Genomic DNA, 14,676 nt, shown 5'->3' on the forward strand with positions numbered 1-14,676 from the left:
ACCCTCTCTCCACTTCGCCTCTTCCCCCCTCCCACCCCCCCTTCTGCCTCGTCTCGTCCTCTCGTCACCTACTAGTATGTATCTTGCCGACTGTCCCCGGGGAGGATTCCCTTCTTCTTTCCCGTGCCACTAGGCAACGAACCACACGGAGAGTCGAGTGACCGTTGTGACCGGATTGCTTCCGTCTGTCATACGACATTCGAGATCGTTGTGCTGATAGCAAACATCTCCTTAGGCTCGTCTGCGTGCCCACGCATATTCGCGCGTATCCGTCGCCGATGCTTGGCCCGCTCTAGGTTCTACCATATCCCTCTCACGACAACGGACGAAACCACGCGGCATTGGCTCCATGGGCGCTTCTTCTACCTTCGAAATTCTGCCAACCCTCGTCTGAAGCGACTGGCCTGTCCCGACGCTATCTCTGGATTGTCTCGTCACATTCCCCGGAAAGCACCACAGTCGGGTTGCGGAGTCTTCGGGACCCCTCGGTCCACCAGTCGTCAAGATGGAGTCGTAAGTCCAATCCGGCCCGCCGAATGCGCCTCCTGACTGCCCGCGCTGCCCCGCGTCGTCTATCTCTTCTGCCTCTTATCCACCACCTCCCCTCTTGCCTCTTCGACTACTCCAGGATCGTACCAATTTGTAGCCTTCCCTTATCTGCTTATATTTCGCACACTAATAGGATGCCACTTAGTTTCATCCATGTGGCCGCCTGGTCGCAGCACCGGAGCCCGAGCCCTGCTCCGCAACGTACCTTTGGCCACTTTAGGTCTCTATCCACCATGTCGCCGTCTTCTGTTACTCGTTCAAGATCGCCGGGAAAGTCGCAGTCCTCGTCAAATATATTCTCCGATATGATGATCCCGCCCGGTTTGAATGTTCACGATTCACCTCAGCCTAAGAGGAGGTTGTCGCACACTTCCCTCATGGAGGACCAGGATCACAGTACCATACCCGACCCTCGGATACGTGTCGTCGCCCCCACTGACGGCGAGGGCCCAGTCCAACCGCCTCACCACCCCGATTTGGACCAAGAAGTCGCCACGCTCAGCACTAAGCTCATCAATGCGATCAACCACCAAACTAATCTGGATGACACGCTTTCGGCGACGAGACAGGATTTAGAGGCTGCTCGCGGGCGGATTCGGGAGCTAGAAGATGTGGTGGCACGACAACAGGAAACCCTCTCCGGCGACGTCTGGGTGAAGCGCTCAGCTGTCGAGATAGAGAAGGGTAAGCTACTTGCGCGCATCGCTGAGGAGAAGCGGTTGCGCGGCGAGGTCGAGAAGGACAAGAGAAAGATCGAGCAGGAGCTCGAAACATTAACCGTCTCCCTGTTCGAGGAGGCGAACAGGATGGTGATCACGGCGAAGGAGGAAGCAAAGAAGGAACAGGATGCCCTCCATCGGAAAAACGAGCAGTTGAAAGCACAACTAGCCGATACCGAAGGCCTCTTAAAGTCTCAACAGGAGCAATTGACAGAGCTGAAGGTCGTCATGGAACAAATCACCTCTGAGCGCGATGACTACACCGGCACCGCGCCCTCAACGCCCGAGATGAGTAAATTCGATCCGAGGGAAGAGGAGATGCAGATATCCGATGGAAGCTCGAACTCTGGCGGCATGGAACCGTTGCCCCCCACCTACCCGACAAATCTTCATCACCTTGTCCACCCCGTGCTGAGAACCGATCTGCCGGCCTACGACGATTTCCTATCGCTTATCCAGACGTCGAAGAGAGTATCGAGCAGTCGTGCTTCGCCGGGGTCGTATAGCGGCCTCAACCCTCTTCTTGGTCTGACCGGCACCGGGTATTACGGACACGCGTCGGTCCCGTCGAATTCCTCAACAGTATCTCTATCTACCGTGGGAACTAGCCCCAACGTCTCCCCGCAAACGCCTAATACGCCGGCCTCGTCCCTCAGCGTGGGATCCGCCGCTGTCGCGATCCCATTGCCCCCCCTTAAGGAAACCAAATTCTACAAGAGGGCCCTGACCGAAGATATCGAACCGACTCTGCGTCTCGATCTGGCACCAGGACTCTCCTGGCTTGCCCGTCGGTCCGTGATTAACGCCATGACGGAGGGGACACTTGTCGTCGAGCCGGTACCGACGAACACCCCGTTCGCCTCTATTAGCAAACCGCAATTCTATCCTTGCTCCCTTTGCGGTGAATCGCGTAAGGACGCGTCTCGCCTGCGTAACCATCGTTTCCGGACAAGTGAATCGGATTCCGCCCAACGATACCCCCTTTGCAAGTATTGTCTCGACCGTGTCAGGGCAACTTGCGACTTCCTCGGTTTCTTGCGTCTGGTTAAGGATGGGCACTGGCGCGCAGACGACGCCGACTCTGAGCGAGTTGCCTGGGAAGAGAGCGTTAAACTGCGTGATCAAATGTTCTGGAGTCGCATCGGAGGGGGCGTCGTTCCTGTGATGCACCACCACGGACGCTTCGGTAGCATTAGCGAGAGATCTACCCGGATCAGCCAATATGGGAACAGCCCTTCGACAGACGGCAGTAAGACGGACGGAGTTGAAGGGCCGCCCAAAGGTCCCCGCGAATCCACGATCACGCTGAAACAGAATAAAGTCTTGGTGGGCGACGAGCAACCAAAACTTCCAACCTTGAACTTCTCCGACGGTCAGACTATCGACTTGGCGGCAAACGAGTCTGTCACGACTATCGATGCCAGAGACTCGGCTCGACATGCGAACGCCACCGACGCCACCGACGCCGAAGCAAGCAAAGACCAGGATCAATCGCTTTCGCTTACGATTCCCGCCACTTTAGACGAGCAGGCGTCTGTATAATTATCGACGCCCGAATCATACCCAACCTTAATAACCAACCTCCCTCTTTCGCTTCCACGGGCTACAACCTTTTTCTCATAGACATTTTTATTGTATACGCGCGGTACATATTTCGCAGCGCTGGGGCATAGAGCATCATGTATAATACGGAAGTTATCGAAACCAGCTACGATTGGCGGCCTCGGGCGAACGGGTCGGGCTGGCATTGGTGCATTCAGCGGATCGGCGTTGCCTGGTTGTCGATTTGGTTTGTCCGTCTTGGGTGACGGCAAGTAGAGAGAGCCTCAAGGGTATAAGGGACTCGACTCGAGGAACTTGGATGGTATCTGGCATTCTCGGGTCCGGGAGGGAATGCATGGCGGGCTTGGAAGAAGGTTCCGCACTGCCTGGGATTCGCGCTCTGGGACGACTGGGGGGGGGGCCGGGGAGGCCCGAAGCCTGGGCAATCACATAATAGGAAGGACCGCAAATACGATACCGCGCCTAAATGCGACAGTGAAGAGCATCTCGTAGACCGGACAAATTGTGTGCGATAGCTGTGCACGTTTATTATGAGGAGAATGAAGCCAACGAAGGTACGCACGGCCACATCATCCTACGACACAATTCAGACGCGCTCGGCCTAGGTCCGTCGCTGCCGTCGTCCTCGCAGTCGTGGCTCCTGTCTCGCGTTCACATGCAGGATTGCCCTCAGCCGTTATACCGTTGCATGCGCCCAGCCTAGCCAAGTAGGGTAGAATGCCCGCTGCAGAGTTAGGAACGTTCAAGTCATAGGGCCTAGCCAACCGGCGGCATCCTACATAGATAGATGGAATATACCGGCCATATCTGGATGCTGAATGGGTCGGGGTAGTGGAGCAGCGTGGACCGGAGGATGCCGTACGAGACGCGGGGACGGGGGGAGGATCTAACGAACCTGAAGCAGGCCCCGGGCGCGCTCTCGACTAGCGGGTGCGTCGCGGTGCGTATGGATGAAGGTTGTGTAGGCGTGCTCTGTGAAGCACGGGTTCTGCCGAAGCACGGGTATGGACCAAGTCGCCCCGGAAGTGCCGAGATGGACTCTGGACTGTCCCCACATAATCATCAGCACGGCGTATAGTTTTATCCGCTAGACCCAGGTCAGAGGGTGAGATCGGAGCCAGGAATCCGGTTGGTGGCGTCGGGCGAATATGAGATGTGAGGTTCTATAGGTAGATATTACCTACCCATATGTGGGTGCGTTTGGGGGCCATCACACACACACCGGCCAAGTTCCTAATCCGGGGGGAGGTGGGCCATATATAAGGTAGGTATGTAGACCTAGCTGGCTGGCCCGGTCTGCATCGGTGGGAGCGTGATGGAGGACGGGAATGTCTGGCATGTCTGGCTCTCTACCTGCCAGGTATGGGTACCTACGTGCCCGAGGTAGGGAACATTATAAGCGTACGTAGGCAAGGTCTGTCTACAGGAGTGTGAATCACCTCCGCGGACCGAATCCTTCGAGAGTGTCCGGCCGGGCCTATCATGCCTCTTCGTCTAATGAGGCCATCCGCCCAGCTGCTGCTTCGACCGACTCCGGGCGTGGCCCAGTGGCCCTGGCTCTCGACAGGGCACCACGTAGGTACATGGGGACTCTAAGTCGAAGCAATCCGGATCTCCAGATACACAAATTCCCAACACACAGACGCCCGTATACACAGCTCAGGTCCAAGCGCTTATCGCTTCACCTTGCGAACCACACAGCAACCACACCAGCAGCGTCGCACCGAACCACACACAGCATGACACTCTCTCTGTTCCCCCGTCCATCTTCTTCCTCTTCCAACCCTTTACCCTTGATCGACGCACGAGCGACCTGCACCGCCCGCCGTGAGGCTTCGCGCCTTGTTCGCTTAATGTTCCCGCAGAGAGCGCGATCTGCGTGATGGATGTGCTGCTCTCTTGAGGCCTGGATTGGGCTGGGCTAGACCGGCCCGCGAGGTGGTATTCGAAGAAACAGGACCTGCCAGAAGACGTCCTGATCGTCTCCGCTCAGAAAATAGCATCGGGCAGATTAGCAACTGCCGTAGGGCTGTTAGACCTACGGCCCCTACCAGACCTGCTTCCAGCCAACACCCTCCCGGCCTCGCCATTCTTGTATTATTCCCCCCCCCCCTCCTCCGCCCTTCTCCCCTGCAGTATGTGTCTATAAACTGCACCACACACACACCACTCACACACGCACGCACACACACGCACACAGCATCGAAAGGTCGTGCCCCCCCAGATGCTAGGTGGCTAAGTTACCGCTTAATCGTATAAGGGACCCTGTTGATCTTACTGTTGTGTGGCTCCGGCGTCGTCTTACCGAGTCCTTGCAGGCTACACAGAGCAACAGAGCTATAGTACCATTTAGTAAGAGCCCAGAGAGCCACGAAGGATCAGGACCGCGCCGCTCTCCATAATGGCCAAGATGATAGAGATCGAGGCGACAAGCCCATCCGCCCCGTCTCAGCTGCGCACAGCAATATCGACTACCACTACTACGCCGCCGGCCGCCGTCGCCGCTAATCCGGATCCTAGCGCGCCGCCCGTCAAGCGCCGAGCCCCTATAGCCTGTCGAAGGTATCGTGTCCTTCCCTCCCCTCCCCCCGCCGGAAAAAACTCCGTGCCCTAGAAAAATGCCGCTAAGCGAGCCACGATCCCTCCGCCGCGATAGATGCCGCCGGATGCGCAGCAAATGCGTCCACGATAAGAAACCCCCTTGCAAGTCTTGCATAGAAGCGAACGTGCCCGATGAATGGTATGCAGTTTTCGTCTCCCCTATTCAGCAGGGACAGCCAATCCTCCCAACTTGCATCTCGTCTCTCCGTCTCCTCCTCCCCCCTCCCCTGCTTATCTGCCGCGCGCTTACACGCCCGTTTCGCAACTTCGCTCAGCGATTTTCCCTCCCGCGGCGACCTAGATCAGGACCGGCTATTCCGGCATCCACGGCAGAGGGCCGACAAGCGGGCCAGGAGGGAGCGGGAGGCGGCGACCAGCGGGACGCCGCCGTCACCGGGCGTGTCGCGCCCCGACGGGCTCCTCGCGAGCTACCGGCCGCCGCGCGTGGACGACGAGTGGGCGCTGCTGCCGGGCGTCGACGCGGTGGTGGCGAGCATCGAGGCCTTCACGCGGCACTACTACCAGCTGGGGTTCATCCCGAAGAAGCGGTTCCCGCGGCAGGTGCGCGAGAGCCCGGCGACGGCGAGCGGGTTCCTGCTGCTAGCCATCCTGGCGGTGGCTGCGCGCTTCGACGACGACGGCCGCGGCGGCCTCGCCGCCGCCGCCGAGTACATGCGCCGCGCCCAGCACCTCGCAATCCACGAGCTCTACCAGCAGCCCACCCTCGAGCGCTGCCAGGCCTTCTACCTCCTGAGCATTGCCGAGCAGGGCAGCGGCAAATCTAACACGAGCTACGTAAGTCGCCGTTCCATCCCAGACGAGCACAGTATATCTCCCTCCCCTCCCTCCCACTCCTCTTCCTCTTCTTCCTCCTCCCCTCCAAGCCTACCCCTGAAGAAGTGGTCCGAGAGAGAGAGAGAGAAATGCCAACCAGTCAAACTCACCTCGACGCGTGGTTAAACAAATCGAAAAGATCAGCGCCGGCATCGCCTTCCGAATGGCCGCCCTGATGCGCCTCCACCGCGAGGAGGCGTACAGCCGCATCACGGCCCAGTCGCCGATCGAGCACCGGATCCGCGCCGAGTCTGCGCGACGCACGTTTGTGAGTTGTTGCGCGGCATTCCTTGTGTTTCCTCCCCACCCCCCCTTTCTTCCCCTGACTCGTAGGCCGGGGCGCCGCCACTCCTAGAAGTCCAGCGCCGCCAATCCTCTCTCTCCCTTCCTCTTCTTCCCGCGAGCAGCCAGCCAGCCAGCCAGCCAGCCAGCCCAGCTAACCAACCACCTCCCCGCCGTCACGGCCGCGGGCGAGCCAACGACACAGTGGATGCTACACAGTATGTCTCCCTGCCCCTCCCCCTTGCTCTTGTCCCCCTTTTTCGGCGCTCCATGCCTAACCCCTGTCTCCTCCTCCCTCGTCCGGGCCCCCCTCCCCCCCACGCGTAGGCCAAGACAATCTCACGTCGGGGCCGTACAAGCCGTCGTCGCTCGCGCCGAGCGACATCACGGCGCTATTACCGAGCGACGAGGCCGAGTTTGAGGCGGGCCGGGTGCCCGCCCTGCGCGCGGCGCTCGCCGGCACGCCGCCGGCGCTGCGCGACCCCGCGCTCGCCTCGCTGCCGTCGCGCTCCCTCTTCGCCTCCCTCATGCAGGCCCACGACCTCTGGGGCACCGTCGCCCGCCGCGTCCTGCTCTCCTCCTCCGCCGGCCGCGGCCGCGGCCGCCCCGCCGCCCCTGACCACCCCGACGGCGAATACGCCCGCCTCGATCGCCGCCTCCGCGACTTCGAGCGCGCCCTGCCCCGCGACCACGTCTTCAGTACCGTGCTGCTCAGCGCCCACCGGTACTACGCTCAGGATCTGGTAAGGGGAGGCTGGATTTTTCCCTCGTTTCCTTTTCTTCCCTCTCCGTTGGCGTCGCGTAGTTCTGTTTCGTGCTCTTGCATTTCTTCTTAACAGCCCGAAAACGTAACCCCTTCCCCCCCATTGTCATTGTCCCGGAAGCGGAAGCAAGACGCCTACCTCACTGAGATACCGAAAGCTAATAAGCCCCCCCCTTCTACCCTCGTCTCCCCCGTCTAGGCGTACCTTGGTCTCACCGGCTGCATCCGGCTGTGCCACATTGTGCTGCGCAAGGAGTATATGGAAGAGTACGTGCATGCATGCATACGCATCCCTTCCCCCTCTCCTCCCAGGCTGCGGCCCGACCGCGTCGTCGGAACTAAACTCGTGCCACAGGATGATCCGACTCGCGCAGGGTGACCCGACGACGTGCCCAGAGGTCCGGTTCTACAAGACGATGGCGGAGGAGCTCTTCTTCAACGTGCGGAAGCTGTACGAGCAGATCGAGGCGCACTTCGAGGATGGCGTCACCATTGGTCGCGTGGGCTCCCAGATGGCGGTAAGTTCGGACGTTACCTATCTGCGCCCGCCTGCTGCCTGCTGCGTGCCGCTCGCAGGCTCATCGAGCACCTTGCTAACCCGCACCGGCGGCTGCAGGGCTTTATCATCTACGGTTGCGGGCTGCTCGCATCGTACCTGTGCAAATTCCCCCAGCGTAAGGACCGCTTGCTGCCACATGCTCCCCTCCCAACGAAGCCGGCGAAGAAGACGAGTCCCGCTGACCAGATCCCAGTCGACGTCCACCGGCCGGGCCAGGACCTCGAGGAGATCCGGGCCGAGGGCCGGACGATGTACGCGCGCGTGGTGGCGGTGCTGCGCGAGTGCCAGAAGGTCTGGCCGCTGGCCGAGACGTGGTGCAACGGCCTCGAGAAGTGGCACGAGGACGCGAACCCGGAGCGCACCTCCTTCGAGGCCGGCACCATGACAGACGGGGTGAGTTCGGCGCCGGGCCCCTGCCTTTCCCTCCACGCGTGTGCCTCTCTCGCTCCCTCCCTTCCTTCCGTCTTCCGCATCCCCCGCCCTCGCGCGCGCCGGTGAAACCCTCCTCCGCTTCGCTAACAGCCCCTTCGCGTAGAAAGAGCCCCAGCCCTACGCGCTCAGCGTGATGCGCCCTCGCGGGCCGGCCGCCGAGGCCGTCGACTTCGGGCGGCTGCGCGCAGCCGCCTCGGCTACGCCGCCAACGCCGACGACGCCGCGCGCGGACGACGGACAGCTGCCGCCGCCGCCTGAGCCCGCGTTTGCGCACCAGGTGTATCTGCCGCCGCTGGCGCAGGGGCCGGCGCCCCGCGCGCTGCCGCCGCCGTACCGCTACGCCGCGCCCTCGCCGCCGCGCCCCCTGGGCCACGCCGGCGCCCCGCCGGCGCCGCCGCACGCGTACCTGCTGCCGCACCACGCGTACCCGCTGCCGCTGCCGCTCGCGCTCGCGCACGCGCCGCACCTGTCGGCCGCCTCCTCGCCGTCCCCGCCGCGCCCGTACTCGTCGCCACCGCCCCTGTACTACGCGGCGCCGCCGCCGCCGACGACGACCATGATGGGAGCCGCGCCGGGCGTCGTGCTCGACGACGGCTTCGACAGCAACCTGCAGATGCTCGTCGACGGGGCCGGCGGGCCGTGGATGCCGGCGGCCGACGAGATGGACGCGGTGGAGGCGGCGGCCGCCGCCGCCGCCGAGGCCGAGGCCGGCGCGCTGTACGCCGGCGCCTACGACATGCTGCCCAGCTATCTGCCGTAGGCCGGCGGGGAAGGGCAGCCAGCCTCTGGGAGAGAGAGCGGGAACGGCAGAGGGTCGCCGCCGCCGCGAGAACTGGGCAGAACGAAAAGAACACCCCGTGGCAGAAACGAGGAGGACGGGCGTGCAGGCACTGGGGAATAACCCGGCCTCTGGCCCACGGGGAAGTAGCGAGAGAGCGATAGAACGGAACGGATCGGATCGGAAACAGATCGGAAAGGGCGGAGCGTGCGGGATGGGAGGGAGACTGTTTCAGCGGAGGCCGCGCCAGGCCAAGAGGGAGGAACGGCGTTTGGGGTTCGGAAGAGGGGGGGGGGGGGGGCAAATTAGGCTAGGGTAGGACGAAGCACGTCCTCGCCAGCACTCGCACATGTAGCCTACAGCTGACGCGTTCGCCTCGCCCGCCGACACGGCTTCGTCCCTGTACGTCTTGTATTGTATCAGTGCGTAGGTAAGCTGCCATGAAAGCCGCACTCGTCCCCGTTATAGATATACGCCGCCGGGGCGACTCCCAATCAATTTCTGGCAGTACCCCTAGACTGTGTGCCTGCGGGCGAGGTAAGAAGACACGACGTTAAAAGAGTTAGGACTTGAGCTTCATCTACTAATAACTCCTACGATGCTAGCTACCACAGCTGCGTCGAGCTCATGGAAACGGCAGCTACACTAACAACGACCCGACAAGATAATAACCTCGTGACGCGGGGAACATGGAGCAAAAGTTATATGCGGGTAGAAGAGAGCCTCTATTTGCCTTAGGTATCAGCACTAAACTACCAGGACCGTTACTTCTCGCAGTTATCTTCGTTTGGGGGTGGGGGGGGGGGAATGAAAAAGCCCAGCCAGGTCTGGAGAGGATCGCCGACCCTATAAAGCTCCGGCTGCTGTGCTCGCCAGAGGGTCGGCGCTGAGTTTTCGTCAACTCTACCTCCCCCCCTTCCCCCCTCGCGTCCTCTCGCGGTAGGCAACGACGGTGATGGTGACGACGAGGGTTGCAACCATCGTGTCGATCATCCGTGCATCCCTTGATAGATCCACTCGGTCGGTCCGACAGGACTCGGGTGGAACTTCCAACGAGAGAGCTTCTCTCCTTATGTCTAATTCACTTGAATTAGGCCAACCCCCCCCCCCCCCCCCCCCTCCCCCTGCGGAACGCATCAGATCCAGCTATCAGGGTTTCCTCCTCACTAACATCCTCTTAAAACTCCTTTTCTTACATGAATTCGTGGCCCCCCTCCAAAGGGGCGTACATGACGTGATCTTCTCTCTAAAGGGACTAGACATATCTCTGTTATGGCTCTGCAGACCAACAGGAAGGAAAACTCAGCAAGGGGTGGTTAATATCTGGGCAAGGGCTGCTTGGGAAGGGCATTTCCGTTGGGTGTGTATTGGGGAGGGGCGTATGGGATTACTGAGTAATGGGTGGGTGGGATTATATACACAGGGGTCTTGTGAAGTGCAGAGTGCCAGGGGAGAGTATCTCGGGGCTGGTGCTGGTGCTGGTGCTGGGTACTAGAGTGCTGCGATGTGGGTGCTGCTGGGTTTGCCTCTGAACTTAGTATACGAGGCCAGACTAGAGTCGGACTTGTTCGTCGGGAGGATCGGGTGTCGTGGCGGGGGGCGGGCGCGGGTGGGCGGATGGGGTTGGCAACGGGAGCGACTAAGCGGCGCGTTCAAGTCTGTTGCATAACGGACGCAGTGCCGCCGAGCTGGCGCTTGACCTGCTCGCGTGCCCATCGTGCAGTCTCAATAGTACGAGGCTGGAAATCCCGGTTGGTCTTCGTCTCCTTGATCATAGCGGTCACCCAGTCCTGTCGGAAAGCCTCAACAAGCTCGCCATTGGGGAAAGCGTCGGCCAGGTCGCTGGCCCATTTGTTAGCATCTCTATACGAGGGGAGTGGAAGATACTGCGTCACTAACCCGATGACACCCATGGAAGATCGCATGAGGGACTCGCTCCGATTCATGTCCTGAGATATGATGTTAAGAAGTTGGAAGATGGACTGCACATATGGTTGGAGCGTTTGGGCTGTTTATAAAAATGTTGTCAGCGTCGATACATCGAATAGCCGGGAGGGGGAGAGGGGCACTACTCACTCTTGCCGCTCATCTTTAAGGCACCGATGATACCTCCCCACGCATCCGTGATTCCTTCTCGCAGAGAGATGACATAGTCGTAGAGTTCGTAGGAGCCGTCCGGCGCAGCGCTGACAGTAGCAGCCTGTTGCAAGACTTGGGCGACAACGGAGAGATAGGCTTCGAAGTGACCGCCGATCGCGTTGGCAATGTCGCCAAAGCACTGAAGGATAGCAGGCTTGAACTGGTTGGACAGGGTCGTGCTCTAAAACTCAATGGTTAGATATATAGTCTGGCAAGTTGCTCCATGATAGGATATGAGAATATACCCCCCCCCCCCCCCCCAACCGCCTCTTTAAAAAAATTTTTTTTTTTGAAAGGGGGGGGGGGGGGTTGTTATATAGGCATCGAAAGGGGATAAAAGAGGCTACGAACTCGGAGGTTATTCAGGAGATAGTTCATGAAGTTGTCACAGTACGGCTGGCTGTGCTCGCCCATCGATCGAGTAATGTCGCTGACCAGGCCAATAGCCATCGAACAGAGACTTGGCTCCTCCTGGTTCCCGAGCGCGTTGTAGAGGAAGGGCGTGAAGGCGTCCATGTACTTGCTAAAGTCCTCCTCCATAGCATTTGCCAGGCCGCTGATCGTAGCAAAGATGGACTCGGGGACGCTAGACTTGGCGCCGGCCGTGTTGAGGATCTGTAGGGAGACGTGCATGATCCTGTCGCCTTGGGGTGATATCTCCTTTTCAAGTCTCTGGATGATTGCCTGCAGGACGGTGTTCAAGCTCGTCTGCATCTCTTCCAACGCGATCTTGTCTTCTATGCTGACAACCTGGCTCTGCATGGGGATGGTCTCTTCGAGTCTCGTGATGATCACGTCAGAGAGCTGAGCGATTGCTGGGAAGCTCTCGGTCGCCGCGTGCTGAACGAACGCGCTCAAGACTTCGTACGAAGTCGTGCGGACAGAGGTTTCGGAGCCGGCATGCGACGTGACGGCGAGCAAGGTCTGGACGCTCTGGTTGAAGTGACGGGTGAGGGGGTTCGAAGTCGCGTCAAAATCGCCAGAAAAACGCTCTGCGAGATTCATCAGCGCCCAGCAGCAGGATGCCGCCATCTTAGAGTCGTGAACGCCGGCGAATAAGGATCGGACCAGCGAGTCCAGGTGAGCGTCGGGATCGATAGCTGTCGAGCAAGCTTCGGTGATACGACCGAGGGCGTAAGCGGTCGAGTCCTTGACAAAGGTGGAATTGTCATCCATCATGGTAATCAGTATGGGCAGAGCCTGCTTGACGATGGGCTCCAGCGTCTTCTCTTCTGGCCCTTCCATAATGGCGCCAAACGCAGCCACGGCAGCCTCTCGGAAATGCCAGTCATCGGATCGCAGGTTCTGCTCGACAAATTGGATGACAGACGGGATGATGTTAGGACCGACGGCTTGGGCATAGAGCTGGAGGCATTGGTAGGCAGCACGCGAGATATTATATTCGTCGTCCGTAGCGTCTTCGTCTTGCTTCGTCAGAAGTTGCAAGAGCGTAGGGACAACTTCGTTGGTGGCAACGCGCGAGAAGTTGTAGAACGGGCGCATCTGATCGGCGCTATCGACCTGTAGCGAGGCCATATTAGCCCTGTAGTCTACCGACCCGCTCGTCCCCAGGCGGGCGCCAACCACGGTAACTTACCTGAGCATTATCTTCCTCGATGTTGATCTCCTCCTCGCAAACGGTGCTCCAGAATTCGACGGCAAGCTTGGCAACATCCTCGTCATCGTTTTTCATGCCCAGAATCGTCAGACCAAACAGGGCCTTCTCCATATAGAAACGCATGTTCTCGTAGTAGAGAGCCATGATGCGATTGAGGCAACCGAATGCACCCTGCTGTATCCGCGCGTCGTCGGCCTGGGTGGCTTCGCAGACAACCTGCATAATGTAGTTCCTCTCGCCCTCGTGCTTAAAGTTGTTGCCAACAAACTCGAGAGAATCGCCCAGGGCGGATATGGCAGAGAGGCGCACTTCCGTGTTGGCTTCCTCTTTACGGGCACCCTGTACGACAGCGGTGAGGATGGCATTAGAATGCCCTATGAGCGCGGTTCGCAGCTCGGGATCTTGACTTTCGCAGATGTAGCCGATACAGGTCAGGGAAGCCTGCTTCTGGTGGGGCTGACCGCTGCTGACATTCTGGACAAGGACGGACAACAGATCAGGCCATTGGCTTCGAGGTAGCTCGATGGCAGCAACAGAGGCGATGACCTGGGCGGCAGCCTGGCCCGCCTGCGAGTTGCTTGACGAAAGAGTTTGTAGGGCGAGTTCCTTGACTCGGGTCTTGGTATCTTGGTCTGTCTGTTGCAGCCATTTGGCCTGAAGCTCCTGCTGTCGGGCGAATTCCCTGGTGGTGAAGGCGTTCTTCAGAGCAAGGCCTGCTGCAACTCTGATGTTACTCTCGGCGCTCTCGTCGGCCAGGGACTGGACTAGGGTGGCTAGGTACAGAGGCTGAAGGGAAGCACAAGGAGTCAGTATCAACACAAAGAGCGGCTGGGGGAGGCGACAGGCCATCAATGGCAACGTACGAAATTGGTTTGGGCAGCTTGGGAGAGCTGCTGCTCAGCGCCTGTACGCGTAGCCGCGTCTACGTGAAGGGGGAATGAGGTGTCAGCATAGCGTCGAGGACGAGACAGGGTATGTGGGTGAGGGCACGCGCGACGCTCGTGGCGACCAGCACACACGGCGCCCTCCCTCGATCTACGTACCTGGAGACAGCGAGTTGCTGAGGACAGTGTTGATATCACTGCTGTCAGCCATGGTGTCGTTTGCGCGACCGGCAGTTGTCCTCTTCCAGCTGGTGTTCACAGGGTCTGGGGTGCCGGGCGTCAGTATCGAGACTAGGATTTCGCGTTGCGTTAGGATAGCAGGCAGGTCAAGTACGGTAAAATGCCTGTTGTGAGATCAAAGCAGCAAGGCAAGGGGGGTTAGTCGTGGGAAAACCTCCACGTAAATGGCAAGACGGATTGACAAATCGTGGTCGGTTCTCGCAGGGAAACTTTAGGTGTGTCTAGGAATTTTATTAGGCCGAGTCCGAAGCGGAGAGGGGCGACGTTGTTGTTGACGAAAGGAAAGGAAGTTTAGGAAAGGAAAAAAAAGAAAGGGAGAAGACGAAGTGTGCAGAAGTGAAGTCCTCCGCAGGATAGACGCTGGACCGACTAACCCAGAAGCGGCCCTGCTCTGTTTTTTTTCGGGCAACCCACAATAACCTTCAGGCAGGTATGTTTGTCAAGCAATTTACAATAGACCCTCTTTTACTTAGTATTTTTGGTGTTTTTCTCCCGAGGTTTCGCTTTAGTTTTGGGGGTTTCCTTTATTTATTTTTTTTCTCGTCCTTCTCTATACGTTCAATTTAAAGCGCGGCCGGTGGTGAATTAACGTTAGGTACTATATATAATGCATAATGCCCAGCTGTGCGCGGGCACCTAGAGGCGGGGTTGCTTTTATTTTATTTTATTTTAAATCTTTTTAAGCTAGGTACTTGATCATTGATTCAGCGTACCT

At 59.1% G+C, this 14,676-nt stretch overlaps 3 protein-coding genes across 3 annotated transcripts; 2 read left to right on the forward strand and 1 right to left on the reverse strand.

Moving 5' to 3' along the window:
• The first annotated feature begins 8 nt into the window (after window positions 1–8).
• GGS23DRAFT_580051 (uncharacterized protein) lies at window positions 9–3,324 on the forward strand. The gene is made up of 2 exons (XM_051517098.1): window positions 9–513; window positions 695–3,324. The coding sequence occupies exons 1-2, from the start codon at window positions 506–508 to the stop codon at window positions 2,808–2,810; spliced, it is 2,124 nt and encodes a 707-aa protein (XP_051369436.1). The 5' UTR covers window positions 9–505; the 3' UTR covers window positions 2,811–3,324.
• A 1,562-nt stretch (window positions 3,325–4,886) lies between these two features.
• GGS23DRAFT_613629 (uncharacterized protein) lies at window positions 4,887–9,372 on the forward strand. Its single transcript, XM_051520582.1, has 9 exons — window positions 4,887–5,393; window positions 5,708–6,227; window positions 6,406–6,534; window positions 6,622–6,766; window positions 6,876–7,291; window positions 7,511–7,566; window positions 7,667–7,829; window positions 7,928–8,263; window positions 8,406–9,372. Exons 1-9 carry the CDS (start codon window positions 5,233–5,235, stop codon window positions 9,060–9,062), a joined length of 2,583 nt encoding a protein of 860 aa, XP_051369437.1. The 5' UTR covers window positions 4,887–5,232; the 3' UTR covers window positions 9,063–9,372.
• Window positions 9,373–10,202: 830 nt separating this feature from the next.
• On the reverse strand, window positions 10,203–14,557 carry GGS23DRAFT_580063 (ARM repeat-containing protein). Its single transcript, XM_051517099.1, has 8 exons — window positions 14,336–14,557; window positions 13,881–14,182; window positions 13,701–13,759; window positions 12,817–13,623; window positions 11,571–12,740; window positions 11,157–11,400; window positions 10,980–11,088; window positions 10,203–10,922 (listed from the first exon to the last, which is right to left on the reverse strand). Exons 2-8 carry the CDS (start codon window positions 13,930–13,932, stop codon window positions 10,733–10,735), a joined length of 2,631 nt encoding a protein of 876 aa, XP_051369438.1. The 5' UTR covers window positions 13,933–14,182; window positions 14,336–14,557; the 3' UTR covers window positions 10,203–10,732.
• Window positions 14,558–14,676: the final 119 nt, after the last annotated feature.

Source organism: Durotheca rogersii (assembly GCF_024521655.1).
Source record: "Durotheca rogersii strain YMJ 92031201 chromosome Unknown GGS23scaffold_22, whole genome shotgun sequence".
NCBI classification, from domain to species: domain Eukaryota; kingdom Fungi; phylum Ascomycota; class Sordariomycetes; order Xylariales; family Xylariaceae; genus Durotheca; species Durotheca rogersii.